At 40.8% G+C, this 16,153-nt stretch overlaps 1 protein-coding gene and 1 pseudogene across 2 annotated transcripts in view; one reads left to right on the forward strand and one right to left on the reverse strand.

Annotated features, from left to right (window-relative positions):
• Tek (TEK receptor tyrosine kinase) overlaps window positions 1-15,648 on the forward strand; it is a 109,742-nt gene extending 94,094 nt beyond the window's left edge. For both annotated transcript variants that reach the window (XM_027930966.3, XM_027930967.3), the window contains exons 16-23: window positions 1,003-1,113; window positions 4,183-4,373; window positions 4,915-5,028; window positions 9,504-9,574; window positions 11,119-11,159; window positions 11,861-11,957; window positions 13,762-13,861; window positions 14,643-15,648. In XM_027930966.3, coding sequence (XP_027786767.2) covers window positions 1,003-1,113; window positions 4,183-4,373; window positions 4,915-5,028; window positions 9,504-9,574; window positions 11,119-11,159; window positions 11,861-11,957; window positions 13,762-13,861; window positions 14,643-14,717 — 800 coding nt within the window. In that variant the 3' untranslated portion in view covers window positions 14,718-15,648. The remainder of the gene's footprint in view (window positions 1-1,002; window positions 1,114-4,182; window positions 4,374-4,914; window positions 5,029-9,503; window positions 9,575-11,118; window positions 11,160-11,860; window positions 11,958-13,761; window positions 13,862-14,642) is intronic.
• Window positions 11,970-13,393, reverse strand: LOC114089108 (cytochrome b-c1 complex subunit 7 pseudogene; annotated as a pseudogene).
• Window positions 15,649-16,153: the final 505 nt, after the last annotated feature.

The raw sequence follows: 16,153 nt of genomic DNA on the forward strand, positions 1-16,153 counted from the left end.
AAGAGGTAAAATAGCTTAATGAGGCAGCAGGAGCAATGCATCCAAGGGTGGTTACTGAAGCAAGAGCAAAATTTTCCTAAGACATTGACTCTCTGGGCCAGAGCCATGGTGAGGCTCCTGTGGCTATGAACAGGGCACTGGACTTGAAATTTCTTGTCAGTTTTATAGGTATCACTAGCCCACCTAAAATGTCACTGCAATTTCTCAGCACATTCAACCATACAGACAGCCACCTGCAGTCTCCCCATCCCCTACCATGTAATTTTTCCAAAATCAGTAATAATAGCACCCTGTCCTACACTCAAGTCTGATGGGTCAGTTCATACACCAACTATGCTGGTGGTTTTCCCTCTGGCCAACGTGTGTTGAAAAGACAGGGCAAAAAGAATAGAAAAAAAAATGCAGCTCAGTTTCGTGACTACAGGAATGCCTATAAAATGTCATTGGGATTTGATTTGTTTAGCAAGACTGGTTTGTTAAAAAGTTAAAATTATTAAAGTGAAGCAAGTGCATTGTTGGTGATGTTTCACCAAAAATTTGGTTCTCTTCCTTAGCTTTTTGTCTCTAGATGGCAGATTTAGCTGGAAGAGCTAAAATCTAAACATTGGGTCAGCTCTACCTCTACTGAGTTATTTCATTGAGTATTTGAGAGTTAATCAAGAAAACTTTATAGAGTAGTGGTTCTTATTCAGGTGCAATTTTTTCCCCTGAGTGCCATTTGGCAATGTCTTGTACATTTTTGGTTGGGCTACTGGAATTTAGGGGGTGGAGGTCTGGGTGCTGATAAACATCCTGCAATGCACAGGACAGCCCCTAATGGCAGAAAATTGTCAGCCCTCGGCTGAGGCTGAGAAGCTCTACTTTAGAGCATCTCTTTGTGGGTACAGTTTTCCAGACCTGATGGTGACTGAGCTCACCTGAAGGTCCTGGGGAGCAAGAGGAGACAGTTACATCTGAAAAGGTTCAGTGAAGAAGGATCACAACCCTTGACTTCCTTCCCAGAATATGCCTCCAAAGATGACCACAGGGACTTTGCGGGAGAACTAGAGGTGCTTTGTAAACTTGGACATCATCCAAACATCATCAATCTCTTGGGAGCATGTGAACATCGAGGTAAGGTGCTTTTTTCTTGTTTTTCCTGCCAGGCTATTTTTTTTTTTTTTTTTGTAAATAGGCACATTCCACACTGAAACTAAGAAAAATAATAATCTTAAGAAGGTTACCTATTAAGTTGCAGTTTCAATTGAATTCTAGTCCTATTAATGGATTGAGCCATGGTTTGCCATCTTTTTTTTTTTAATTGTAAAGCTTTATTAAGAAAATTTGACAAGTCAAATTTTCGATACAACAACAACATGTAGGACTTCAGCTTGTCTTCTTTTTGACTTATGATTGTACATCATCTGTTTCCAGAAATTTAACACTCTCTAGGAGAGGTGGAATCTTCTCTTTCACATCAGGGGTCATTTCTACCCTCACCTACAGTCCTTTTCCAGGCAACCAACATCAAGTTCAAGTTCTTCTTCAATTTCAACCACAACTGTTTCTTTTTCTTCTCCTTCTCCTTCTGACTCTTAAATTGGTGGTGGTTCCTCTTGAGGTGTATATATTTTTAATCATTGTGCTTTAGAGCAATCACAGGTTTAATTGGGCTGGAAGATTCTTGACCATCCAGATTCTTGACCATCTCCTCTTCTTATGGATCTGGATCTTACTCATATACTGAGTTCACACTGAAACTAGAAATTGTACACTGAAGACTTCCAGGTTGCTAGGTGATAACAGACAATCAGACACAAGGTCAAGAAGGGAATTCATGTGGTGGCTATAGCTGAAAAACATAGAATGTGAGGTTAACTGCACCTGCCAATCCCAATTCTAGGCTAGTTTGCCATCTTTTGTGGAGAGGTGCTGAGGCTGGATCATTTGGCCTCTGCAGTGGTCTATTACTGCCCAAAGTTTTCCACAGCTCCTACCAGCCCCATCCTCACAAACCTAGGGGTGTTCTCAACTACTATTACTACTAGGGGGGAGTAGGGTACCGTCACCAGCTGAAAGAGTGCCATGCACAGGTTCTTCTTGTCTGTTTTTTCATTGTTCTTAGAACCCAAGAAAATTGGTAATCTGAATGTTAACACCATGAATACCAATAATGTAGTGTAATATGAAAGCATTGGTGATACTTAGATTAAATAATGACAATAATAATGATAATAAGCAGCTTATATATGATATTCTTTGTATCCAAAGGGTGTTCATGTTCAATTAGATTGGAGCTTTACAACTATTCTGCATAACACTTTCAAACTTACATTGTGAACTCAAATATTTATTGAGTACTTGCTATTGTGATGTGTGATGAGCTATGGATGAGTAGATTACAATAAAAATCTGAGTTCACCCCTGCATGCTGCATAGGTTTGTAATTCTGAATTTATGCTTAAACTGATTTCCTCATGGAAAAGTTTACTTCCACAGAAAAGCTCCATGCAGTGATTTATAAACTTGACAACCTCTTGTTGGCTTTGCAGCACAAACACCAACAATAGAAAAGTGACTACTTCTATTTCCTCAATTTATTAAACTAAAAATATTAGTACTTTCAACAGTATATCATTTTATGATCTAATAAGGGTGTAATTCTGGAAGCCAGATCATGTCCCTTAGTTACATAATGAAGTAATAACATTTATTTTTGAGTGACTTCCTGAAAACAATAATCAGTGTGGGATTGCAGTGAGTTAAAAAGAAAATCACATCAACAACTGAGAAGAAAATATGTGTCTTAAAATTTTGCTCTATCATCATATTAGCACATAATTCTTTGGCTCCTAAAATTTATAATTCACTAAAGATGTGAGAAAGCATATTCATACCAGAATTTAATTCTATCTTTCCTGATAATACAACAGAATTCAAATTTAGAAGATTTCTTTTTTTGTCAGAATTTTGATTTCTTAGAATAGTTTTGAAGTTCATATTCATTTGACATTTAAAATTGTTTATCAAAATAAAACCTCCTTATAAAAAATACACCAGCAAAATTGCTTTAGATTTCACTGGCTTTAAAGAGCAAAAATTTTATCAAAGCAAAAAAAGGAGGGGGAGATGGGAAACCCTTGGAATTAAAATTTAGATTATGGACCATAATTTTTTCTAGGAACTATTGTTTTATTTTTCCTAGTTGGGTTTTCTGGTTTCTTTATGCAACATACAAATTTTGAAACAATATTCTGCTGGCCAGTGGCCTAAATCAGCAAAATGGTGACTTAGGGTTTTGAATGAGTAGAAGGCAGGGGAGAATGCGTGGGTCCTTCCACTGTGAGTATCTAATCGTTTTTAATAACCTTAAGGAAAGCTAGAGACAGGCTGGAATAACATACCTGACACATAATAAGTTCTTTACGAATAATTAAAGGTGACTTGAAGAGAATATTCTTGATGTGGAAAAGGATGCTTTGAGTTCATTCTACTCATATTCCCCAGTGGGTGAAAGCACTTCTGGGTGGTACATTAGTTCACATTGGTGGGAATGGAGAGGAGAGTCGGGGAGAGAAATGCCATGAGTTCTGGCTGCCGGCTTAGAGTACTGTAGGAGGAAGCCACTTATAGTCCCTCATGTCCCCAGCATTAGTAGCTTGGTAGCACTGGATGTGTTTCTTTTGTGTGTTTGTTTGTTTAACCCTTTATTTTACATTTGTTCCAATTAGTTATACGTGACAGTAGAATGCATTTTGACACATCATACATAAATGGGGTATAAGTTCTCATTCTTCTGGTTGTTCATGATGTAGAATCACACCAGTCATGTGGTCATATATGCACATGTCTGATTCATTCTATTATCCTATGTACTGTCTACTATCCTCCTGACCCCCTTACCCCACCACTCCCTTCTGCCTAATCCAAAGTAACTCTATTCTCTCTAGCCGCGCCCCCCCCCCACCCCCAATGTGAATTAGCATCCGCCTATCAGAGGAAACATTCTGCCTTTGGTGTTGGGGATGGCTGATTTCGCTGAGCAAGACATTCTCAAGCTCTATCCATTTGGGGGGAAATGCCATCGTGTTTCCATTAGACAGAAGGGAGTTTGTAAGCAGTTGCCAAGGCCCATAGTACATCTCCCAAATTTCACAACTGTTCAGCTGATGATGCAGCAATGCCCTGGTCCTTTCCCCACAGGCTACTTGTACCTGGCCATCGAGTACGCCCCCCACGGAAACCTCCTGGACTTTCTGCGCAAGAGCCGCGTGCTGGAGACAGACCCTGCATTCGCCATCGCCAACAGCACCGCTTCCACGCTGTCTTCCCAGCAGCTGCTTCATTTTGCTGCAGACGTGGCCCGGGGCATGGACTACTTGAGCCAAAAGCAGGTTTGCTCTGAGGACCCTGCTCTGGGCATCTTTCCTCTGGAGTCAGGGCTTTCGTGTTTTGCATGATTTTTCTGTCAACCTTTCAATCCCTTCTTACAGTCTCCCTAATTTTATTTTGTTAATATCCCATCTGTTAGTATATAATTCAATGCCCAATAATGACAGTTATTTATCTAGTACATTTCATAATATGTATTTGGTGAGAATCCTTAAATCTTATTTTGGTTTGCCTCTAAATAATGCACAATAGCAAAGGGCACTACATTGTAACTAGAACTTTCAATGACCTGTACTTTTTTTTTTTTTTTTCTGAAATGCTTCTCCCAGGCTGTGGTAGGGTCATTTGGCACAATATACTATCTGAGACTTTTGGAGAGGTACTTTAAGGGAACTGTATTCTGGTGACTTTTTAAAAATCTCTTTTCATATTATTATTTCTTCTCTGTTTCTTAAACTGGCCCCCAGAGCTTTGTGTTAACATAAATTAGTGGAAAAGCAAGTATTATGCTGAAAATACATGCTTTTTGTTTGTTTGTTTCAGTTTATCCACAGAGATCTGGCTGCCAGGAACATTTTAGTAGGTGAAAACTACGTAGCCAAAATAGCAGATTTTGGATTGTCCCGAGGTCAAGAAGTATATGTGAAAAAGACGATGGTGAGTTCAGGATAGACGCTGATAACCAACATACTTCCCAAGGACCCTCCTTCTCCTCATGGCACTTCTCTTAGAACTCCAGTGCTCTGTGGTGACTGAAATAGGACTGTATCTTGGCAAATGTTGCCTGGCCCAGCAAGCAATCTCTCAAGTTTTGGTTCCTAAGATGATATGGTCTCCATATGGTCAATGATGGACACACTGTCTCATGTGACTATGTAATTGAACATTCAGACCTTATGATTCAGGCAGAGTGTCTTGTCTGTATTCAGTCTAGAACCTTCAATGTCTTTGTCTCAACTCTCTGAGGAGCTCTGACAATCTCTTCATGAACAGCAAATATCTCAGAGAAACAAAAACTAACTTCTCCCAAATCAAGGAAATATATTTAATGGGTTCCTAAATCATAAAGAGACCCTGTAGGAAATTTGTAATTTTTTTGTGTGTGTGATACTGGAGATTGAACCCAGGGGTGCTCTACCACTGAGCTACATTCCAGCCCTTTTTATTCTTTATGGCTGTCTATTTTCTAGGTCAGAAAAATTACTTAGGCTCAGTTTCCCTGATATTGCTCCAGTCGTCAAGTGAAATAGAAGGTCTTTTTGCTTGGTAGGCACCAAATTACCTCTTAGCCAGGCTTGAGTCCTGCATTTATCCTCAAATCCAGGTTTCCTTTTTTCTTAATGTATTTATTTTGGGTACTAACAAGATAAACAAGAAACAATACTTGAAGCATTTTTTTTAAAGGAAGGCACCCATAATTCACTACCTTGACAGCTTTTTATTTTGGGGTTATTCTTTCCACAGTATACCTATTTTTATATAGTCGAAAGCTAGTGAACATAATCATTTTGGATCTTTTTTTTTTTTTTTGATGAGGGCTTGAAATGGGGTCCCGCTGGCCCTACCCATGGCCCTGCAGTCTTATTACCAGCACTTTCAGAAGCCACAGACACCCCACTGAGGGCTGACTTCCAGACAGTCCTTTCTTTCCAGGGCTATGCAGACTGACCCACTCAATGCAGGTGTTCCTCTGTAAAGAAAGCAGGCCCCATCACTGGACAGTCTAGCCCTCCCAACTCCTATCTCCTTCACAGAATTACTTGCTGCTTCACTCTGGCATTTGGGGGTTGTGGCATCCCAAATGAGGGAATGGAGGGGTTTATACAAGTCCAGTGATGGTTGCTCCATAGACTACATGTTTGGATGCTCTCAGATTCCTAAGACTAACCCTTGTTTGCTTGGAGTTTCATAAAGGACAAGGATTTCTTGGAGAGCTTAGGGATGCTGAGAGGGGCAGAGAATGATCAGGGCCCAACTCTGTTTCATAAGAGAAGAGTATTGTGTTCAGTGGCAGCATGGGACTGGGCAAGGGGAAAAGAAAGGAGAAAAGAGTAGAGAGGTATAAGCTCTTTGCAAGGATGGTGCAGTGCAGCAAGGCACCACTAGAGGGCAGACTGCCTATCTTCTCTGGTCTAATTTTTCTTTGTAATTTTTTTATTTGTATATGACAGCTGAATGGATTACAATTCTTATTACACATATAGAGCATAATTTTTCATAGCTCTGGTAATATACAAAGTATATGCACACCAATTCGTGTCTTCATAGATGTTCTGTGGATAATAATGTCCATCATATTCCACAATCATTTCTAACCCCATGCCCCCTCCATTCTCCTCTCATCCCTCTGCCCTATCTAGAGTTCATCTATTCCTCCCATGCTCCCCCTCCCTACCCCACCATGAATCAGCCTCCTATATCAGAGAAAACATTTGGCATTTGGTTTTTTGGGATTGGCTGACTTAACTTAGCATTATCTTCTCTAACTTCATCCATTTACCTACAAATTTCATGATTTTATTCTCTTTTATTTCTGAGTAATATTCCATTGTGTATATATGCCACATTTTTATCCATTCATATACAGTCAATCAATAAATATATAAAAATGTTCATCATCACTAGCAATTAGAGAAATGCAAATCAAAACTACTCTAAGATTTCATCTCACTCCAGTCAGAATGGCAGCTATAATGAAGACAAACATCAATAAGTGTTGGGGAAGATGTGGGGGGAAAGGCACACTCATACACTGCTGGTGGGACTGCAAATTGGTGCAGCCAATATGGAAAGCAGTGTGGAGATTTCTTGGAAAATTGGGAATGGAACCACCATTTGACCCAGCTATCCCTCTCCTTGGTCTATACCCAAAGGACTTAAAAACAGCATACTACAGGGATACAGTCGTATCAATGTTTATAGCAGTGTAATTCACAATAGCTAAACTCTGGTCCAATTTTTAAATTGGGGTTCCAACTTTCACTGCACCTTGGAATTATCTGAGGAGCTTTAAAAAAGTACAGATGTTGAGTCCTACCATCTAGATACTTTTGATACCAGTGGTCCTGCATTAGTTTGGGCTTTTGTTAAATCCTCTTAGAGTATTCTACTATAAAAAGTGTTGCCACAAACTCCTGTACTAAGTGATTTAAAATTTTACCATCATCCCTCATCATTGATTTATTTAGTACCATGATGTCTCATGCTTTATGCTAGGTTTGGGGGTAACATATATTAGAGACAGACTCCACTTTTGGAGAGCTCACACATAGACACACAACTAGCAATTTTAGTAGTCGATGAATGCTAAGGGTGAGGAAATCACACATGCCGTGGGGGCCGGAGAGGTGCACTGAACCAAGACTGAGGGCAGTCAGAGAGGGCTTCCTGGAGGAGGTCAAAACCTGAGTTTAACAGTAAATGTCGAATAGATACTGGATATGAAAATGAGTCAGCTGAGCTGGAGGTACACATATACAAAAAGTACAGAGTGAAAGGAGAGCCCAAGAGACCTTTAGAAATCCAGTAATTCAACAAAGCTGGAGAGTACTGCTGAAACAGGAGCAGGGTTACAGGGTCTCTGAATTCCAGCTAAGCATTTGGGAACTTGGGACAGGGATATTAAGAAATTTTAAGGAAAAGAACCATGTGGTTAGAGTTGCTGTTTAAATGTCCTGTGTGGAGGACAGACTATTAGAGTGAGGTCAGTTAGGCACAGAGGTCAGTGAACAAGCGGCTGTCATGAGGTGGTGGATGATGGTGGCCTGAACCAAGGTGGTAACTATAGGGACAGATCCAACTGGAGTAAAAAGAAAAACAAAAAGTGCACATGGAACTTGGTAACTGGGAGTTGTGAGGTTAGAAGAGTCAGCAGGCTGGAAGTTAGTGAGTCCTAAGACACAGTCAGAGTGGGCTTCACCTTCCATCCTTAGCCATGTCAGGGAAGAGAGCTGGAGTAACAGGTGGGAGACAGGGTGAGGTGGATGCAGAGTGAATGAGGGTGTGAGTATGAGAATATTAAAGGTGTAGATGTGGGAAAGGACACTTTGATGTTTGAATATAAAAGTACAGAAGTACCTTTTGGGATTTATAATCATATATGTATGCTTCTGAAAATTGTCACTCCACGTGGAACTGGGAGAAGACGGCACATTGAGGAATCATCCTTGGGATGGGGGTGAGGTGGTTGCATGGATGAGTGGCCTGGGAGCATGCCTGCTGGGCAGTGCTGAGAAACATGCTCTAGTACTCCTGGGTTTGCCCTGCTACCGGCTAATGTAGCTGAAGTGCAGCTGATAAAGTTTGGACAAAACTCTGGAAGTGAGAGATGATCTGTCAGTGGCAAATCATATGATTCCTGGGGTGGGTGGATGGGAAAAGAGCTACAAATCATATAGAATTTGAGGAAATGGAAAAAAAAAGTCTGAAACCAAGCTTCACAATGTCTAGTGCACATCTCATTTTGCCTATGGAGACTCAATGAGCCAAAAAAATGGGAGTAACTGGAGTGAGGGCCAGGCACCCAAAGGGTGAGTGTGTGTCTTTGTCTCATTTCCAAACACAATGTAAATTGCACTGGCTAGAAATTATCTCAGCCTCTGTTGATACATATGCATCCTGTTCCCCGAGACCTGAAATGCTCTTTCCTCCTCATATATTGGATGATGCCTATACATCTTAAAGAATAGGGCTCAGGTGTCTCCTCCTCTGGAAAATGCAATCCTTCATGGCCTCCAAGCATGGTCTTCCACCCCACCCCAGTGTTCCCTTTACCCTTTCCCACATTCCAATTCTCAGTTTCTACACCTGTTGCCTCTTCAAGTCACTGGATGGTCTTGAAAACCACAAGGTAAATGGTCAAATATGTGTCAATGTGCATATCCACAAATTCATGTACAGTTGTTACAGGGGCCCTCTGAGGTAAGTGAAGCACTATTTGCACATTTTTGAATTTGAAAACATGCTTGTGGCTGGGATATTCATAAAGCAAAGATTCCTGAGTCTGCCGTGCCTTAGGTCTGCTGAGCACCACACAGGGTTCTCTATGGGCCTTGAGTAAGACACAGGCCCAGCACAGAACTTCTGAAGGGTCCCTGCCCTGTCTGAGTGACCTCTCCCTTTCTTCTGTACAGGGAAGGCTCCCAGTGCGCTGGATGGCAATCGAGTCCCTAAATTACAGCGTGTACACAACCAACAGTGATGTGTGAGTAATCTTCTTATTGCTAAGGGATTTTTTCCCCCCAAGAAAAAATCAACATCTAACAGGCTTAAAAGAGAAGCAGGAATATCCTATACTTCTGTGGAGAAAATATAGAATAAATGAAGCCACAGAACAGTTTCCAGAGTGTAAAATCACTGACAGCAGGTTTGGGGGCTCCTTTGCTTCAAGTTGTGTCCTTGTGATCTCTAGAGGAAGGGCATATGATCCTGCCTCTGACGCCCCTTCCTGGACCTAGCTCTGAGGACACAGCCCAGAATAGTTGCTGGTGAGCACAGGTGGTGGCATAGTAGGGCCATGTCTGCCTGCAGTGACAAGTCTTAGGCTGGCAGTGGTCAAAAGGATTGGGATTGAAACTGGACCATCTTGTCTTGCACCCCATTTTCAGAAGAAAAAGCTGAGGCCCAGAGGGTGACTTGTTTCAGAGGTTTTGCTTATGCCTACGTTGGGGACTGGCAGCTACTGTATCCTCACTTGCAAGGTCCCTTTCATATATTATCTCTGCATAATTCTGAAGCAGTGATTGGTCTCCCCACTTTCATAAAAATATGCTAAGATATTCTGATCCGCACAATTGCAGAGACAGAATTCTCTCACTGCTGGTCATCTAACTCTGGAAAGTGTACCTCTTACACCTTGAAGAAGTGAGCAAAGACATGGCCACATTTCCCAGGAGCTGAGGTGGTCTTTATCCTTTCCTCAGAGGGCAATTGGCTCCTTTAAAAAAAAATCCTTTCTATCTGTTGGGTACAACAATTAGTAATAGTTGTGAACTAATGGCAAAAATAAATAAACAAATAAATTAAATGAAATATTCATTTACCAGCCCTCAGTTGTGTTTGCACGAGGGGCCTTTGAGATAAAGGACTGGGTTTCACTTGGTCAATTCGCCCCGAGTGCTGAGTCTTGAGTGACTGTTGGGTGACTGTTTTCCATCTCTGTTGTAGATCTGCCCCCTCAGCATTGTTATATATATTTTTTCTCCTCCAGCCACACAGTAATGCAGTTTCTAGACAATCTGCAATAACAAAAGGGTAAAAATCTGTATTTCATAGTTGTATAGAATAAAACTTTAGTTAAAATATTTCATATATATATACACATACATACATATATACACACACATACATATATACACACACACACATATATACACACACACACACACACTCACTAAGAGGCTACCAAATGTTCAGTAGTTTGGCCTGGGTCATAGGAGTATTAGGTGGCAGAGAGGGGATTTGACTCAGACCCAACTGGCTTAGAATTTTCCTCGTTTTTCACAGTACTACTTTGCATTTCCTACTTAAAGTAATTTAAGGGTTTTGGCAAAGTGAGCCCATTTCCCTGTTATACCCTTCCATTGGCCTACAAGGAGCCCACACTGTGTGCAGGGCCACATTCCAGGAAGCAGACATTTTACATTTCTCTGTTTGAGAAAGGATGGATCACCCTGACCTTTGGGGGCAGGAAGTGGAGTGGCCAAACTATTTGCTGATTAAAGGTTTTTGCATTCTTCCCTCCTGCAGATGGTCCTATGGTGTGTTGCTATGGGAGATCGTGAGCTTAGGTGAGTATGTTTCCCTACCAAGTGATACTGGGCAAAGGGAGGGGACCCTCCAGCACTGCCTAATAATTCCACAGGTCACTGTTTGTGTGTGGTGCTAGGATGTAACTGGGAAATACAACCTTACAGGTTTCCACAAAGTATAGTTATTCTCATGCTTCTCTTTTTGAAAGCCATACACCTAACATATGGAATACTATTGACATAGTGGCCAGGAACTTCATAGGTTGTTTCTGCTTGTGCAAGGGTATCAGAATTGTTTACTTCTACAATTTTATACTTAACTGTTCAAGAAAACTAAGGCATTACACAGAAAAAATAATAAGAACCATTATGATTTTTCCCTTATTTTTGTATCCCAAGTTTTTCTATATTAATCTTATAATTAAAAATGTACAATAGCTATTATTGATAAAATAGGAATTCCATAACTACTGACTTTCCAGTTAGAAAAATCCTGTGGGCACAGCAGCTGTTCTTCATATAGGCAGACTTAGGGAAGAAAAATAGCTCAGTCAGTAATAGGGCTTCCCCTGAAGGAATGGTCGCACCTCGGTGCACTCTTGCCTTGCAAGTCCAGCCTGGTGCAGAGCAGGTGTTCACCTCGCTGATAGCCTGTCTCCCTCCTCACCTCTTGGCTTTGGGTCAGGATGCACTGCCTGCTATGCCTGAGGGACTCAAAGCTACACCACTTTATCTTTCAGGTGGCACCCCCTACTGTGGGATGACTTGTGCAGAACTCTATGAGAAGCTGCCCCAGGGTTACAGGCTGGAGAAGCCCCTGAACTGTGACGACGAGGTGTAAGTCAGGCCTCACCCTGAGGGCTGCTCTATCTCAACCTTCCTCCTGTGCAGCTTGGACAGGTCCACCCTAATGAAGAAGTCACTGATACCTACACACCCATCAACACACACTGCATAGAGACCCCAGAGAGCTGAAGAAAAGGAGTACTTCTATACTAAGACCTTTACATAATGGAGAGGCAGGAGTAGTTTTCCAAGCATAGAAATCTAGGAGGATTTTAAGGTATGAATCTTGCCAAGACTGAAATGAGGAAGGACAACATCTGAAATAAATGCATAGAATTTTTTAATGTTGCATGGAGATTTCAGAGGCTCTAGATTGAACAAGTAATTTATTGTCCAGACTATGCCACTTTGTGAGAATGAAAACTATTAATAATAGCATACATGTAAGCCATAGGGGCAAACCTGGATGTACTTGGACCATTAGTAGACAAAGTTCCTCAGATATCACTTTGTGAGAGTCATTCCATAGGAGATTAACTCCCATCATTAAGAAATGAGTTACAAAAAAAAAAAGAAAAAAGAAATGTGTTACAGTAAAATCATTCTAGTATCTGTAACTGACTGATAGTTGATAGCCTTTTGTGTACCTAAGATTTCCTCAAGGCATTTATTCAGTATGTGGGGTCTTGGGCCCACTCCTAGACATGCTGCTTCTGTACGTCTAGGGCATGTCCCAGAGAGCTGCATAACACAAGAGGTTCTGACCACAGAGAGCACATCTTCTAGTGTCTTGCAAGAAATAAATAATACAAGGGGAAGGGAGCTCTGTGGTCAGGCAAGCTGAGAGGGCTTCATGTTAAGCCTGGTGTCAGTTCAGGCTGCTATAGCAAAGTACCATAAACTGCATGGTTTATAAGCCAAAACATATTTCTTACCATTCTGAAGGCTGGGATCCAAGATCAAGGTGCCAGTGGATTTGGTGTCTGGTGTCTGTGAACCGTTTCCTGGTTCTGAGGTGACTGCCCAACATTTAGTCCATCACACCTAATTAAACAGGCCTTTATTATTGTGATAGACATTTATTTAAACTAATATACATGCAGACCAAATGATTTTTAAATTGTGTGCTTCAGGCTTAACCAATTTTGTAAAAATACTACGAGGACTGTTATGTCCACAGATTTCAACCACACGATTACTGCTTTTTTCCAGTCTTCTTTCCTGAATGACCTCTTTGATATTATCCTCTTCCTATTTTTGTTCCCTGCTCTTTAGGCAAGATCTGATGCCTCATGGTCTGGTCCAGGGCTCTCTTGATGCAAAACACCCTGTCATTCTAAAGGTCCTCAGGAAGCCTTCTATGGCTTCTTTTACATTGTATCATCTCGCATTAACCCCAGCTCATTAAATCCTGTAGCATTATAATACCATTTGTGAATACCATCCAGCCACCATCCTGATGCTGCCACAGTAGGCCTGCTTGCCATTTTGACCCTGGAGCCTTTTGTTTTTAATGACAGGGCTTCTGAGAGTCTTGCCTCTAAGAGGAAGATGCCAGGGTAGCATTTTACAAGACACACTCCCATTCTGAGAGGTAGTATTCTAAGAGAAATGCTGCTCCACACATAGAACAGTTCATTCTGGATGATCCGAATAGTGGAAACCAAGATCCTGCAGGAATAGCACTCAGGGTGGAGGAGAAGGGATGTGGATAGAGAGCCAGGAAGCCTAGTGGAAACTTCCGGGTGCTGTGCTCTCATCTTCTGCTAATTCTCTTTCCTCTCTTCCTGCCCCACACTAAGACACACCCAGGACTGAAGCACAGAGTTAACCCTTAAACTTCTTGTTCTCAAAGGTATGATCTAATGAGACAATGCTGGCGGGAGAAGCCCTACGAGAGGCCTTCATTTGCCCAGATATTGGTGTCCTTAAACAGAATGTTAGAAGAACGAAAGGTGAGTGGACACTTTGAAGCAGGAACTCTTTAATTGGAGTTCCTGAAGCACTGAGGGCGATTCATCAAAAATCACGGATACGATTTTAACGAGTTCTTAGATAATATAGGGATATAAAGGATGTGCCCCCCAATTCCAAGGAAGTTACAATTAGAGGGAAATAAATTTGTGTACAAGATAAAGTCATATACAGGCTAGAACAACACAGACTTACCCTATTGGGGCTAGAAAGAATCTTGGGCCTATATGCTGACCCTTTAATTTTGTAGGCGAAAAAACACACTCAGGTAAAAGTAACTTGCTGAATGACACTCAGCAAGTAGATAATCAAGTCTAGATTACAGGTTACTAAAGGGAGGATCAGGAATCCTATCAATATTTTTAAAAGGTAGTTGTCTGTTGAGCCCCAGATTGATACAGCTAAGTAAATCTAGGAAACAGATTTTGGCTTCACCAAAGCCCGAGTGGTAATTTAACCAGTAATATGGGTAAGATCACTCCTGGGACACATGAACAGAGCAAGAAGCCCCAGAGAACTTATTTCAGGGGGAGCATTGAGAAATCATGAGAAACAGAAGCTCAAAGACTAAGGACAGGAAGCATATGACATCCACTTTCAGGAAAAAAGTCAAATACAATAGAGAGATTGAGGACAGGAAAGTGTCCCTAAAGATCTAGGATGTGAATTGAAACAAGCAAAGAAAACTAGAGTATCATCGTTACTGCCCCTGCAGAGGCAGAGCTGAGGCTGCCTGTGTCTGAACCAATCTTGCTCTTCCAGACCTACGTGAACACCACGCTTTATGAGAAGTTTACCTATGCGGGCATCGACTGCTCTGCTGAGGAAGCAGCCTAGGACAGAACATTTTCACCTGCGTGTCCTGTGTTCCCCTTCACTGGCATGAGAGATCCTTGATGCAAGCTGAGAAAACAAGCAAGCCTCTGCCAAGAGATGTGATATAGGAGTGTGTACATATATTGCTGTACGTCTGGGACCTTCAACCCCAACCCCCCGAGTGGATCTGTAGTATACTCTGACTCCAGTAGGACTGTATATACTGTTTTAAGTAAGAATGTGCTGAAATCTGAGTGCCTGTGGTTATGCAATAATATATTTTTCTAAAAACATGGACTTCATAGGAAGGTATGAGACTACAATTACTGTAATACATAATTTGTTTATTGTCCTAGATATTTTTTGATATTTGCCTTTATAATTGAATGCTATAAAATATTTAGCTGTGTAGAAGCAAAATATGGTTAATAAACCTAGCAGTTACCCTGAGAGCACAGGTAAGAAAAGCGAGGAAGATATATGAATTCTAACAGGATATGGGTTAATATTTAAGAATATCTGTTACATTCAAATGATGTGGAAGATCTTTCTATCAATTTCACCCCTTACCTGAAGAAGCCAGTCCAATTTCATTTGATCATATGACAGCTTTGTCTTCTGTTTCTACAGCCCCTAAGTCAGCATTCTGAACTGACACCTAAAAAATTTCTTAGACACCTAAGAACCTTCAGAAAAGTATAAACAAGGTTAATAGATGAATTAGTGGAATTTACCTTTTGGTTTCTATGGTAATATTGACTTGTGTATTCCAATAAATAAAATAGCCAGGAGAGAGATTTGGGAGATGTGTGACATGTATCATATTGAATTAACATTCCTACATGTATTGCACATTGTAAAAAGTTTGTTTAGATCAGTTGTGAGTTTACCATTTAAGCTGTAAAAACATGTTGCACCGAGATCATATAAGTGAATAAATGTCTTGCCTATCCATGGTTTGTCCAGGATTATGTCTCCTAGGAATTGCCAAATCTTTGTTATATTTTAAGAAAATTTTCTTTGATTATTAACTTCTGTCAGTAACAAATATGTAGAGTGGCTGCTGGTGAGTATACGCTATCAGACAACAAAATTCAAAGCTCACAAAGTCGGAAAGGTCTCCTAGAAGCCTTCTATCTAGTTCATTTTCTTGTCTCAGGGCAGCATATCTTTGGTATTTTCCAATGTGAACCCAGGGCTTAGAATTTTTTGTGTTACAATGTTCAATAGCAGTTCAACATGCTACATAAAGTTTGAGATTCTAGCCTTCCTAAACAATCTCATGTATTCAGAAATAAGGAAACTGAATTTATCCCAAGTGCTCTTTTTTCTCAGTAGCATATTAAAGAGGAGATACAGAGCAAGAGCAAGCTGCCAGCCTATCATAATGAACTAAATGGAAACTCAAATGAAGAGCCATTGAAATATCCAGTGACATAAGCAAGATGGGACAGAAG

This window comes from Marmota flaviventris, chromosome 13 (assembly GCF_047511675.1).
Source record: "Marmota flaviventris isolate mMarFla1 chromosome 13, mMarFla1.hap1, whole genome shotgun sequence".
NCBI classification, from domain to species: Eukaryota; Metazoa; Chordata; class Mammalia; order Rodentia; family Sciuridae; genus Marmota; species Marmota flaviventris.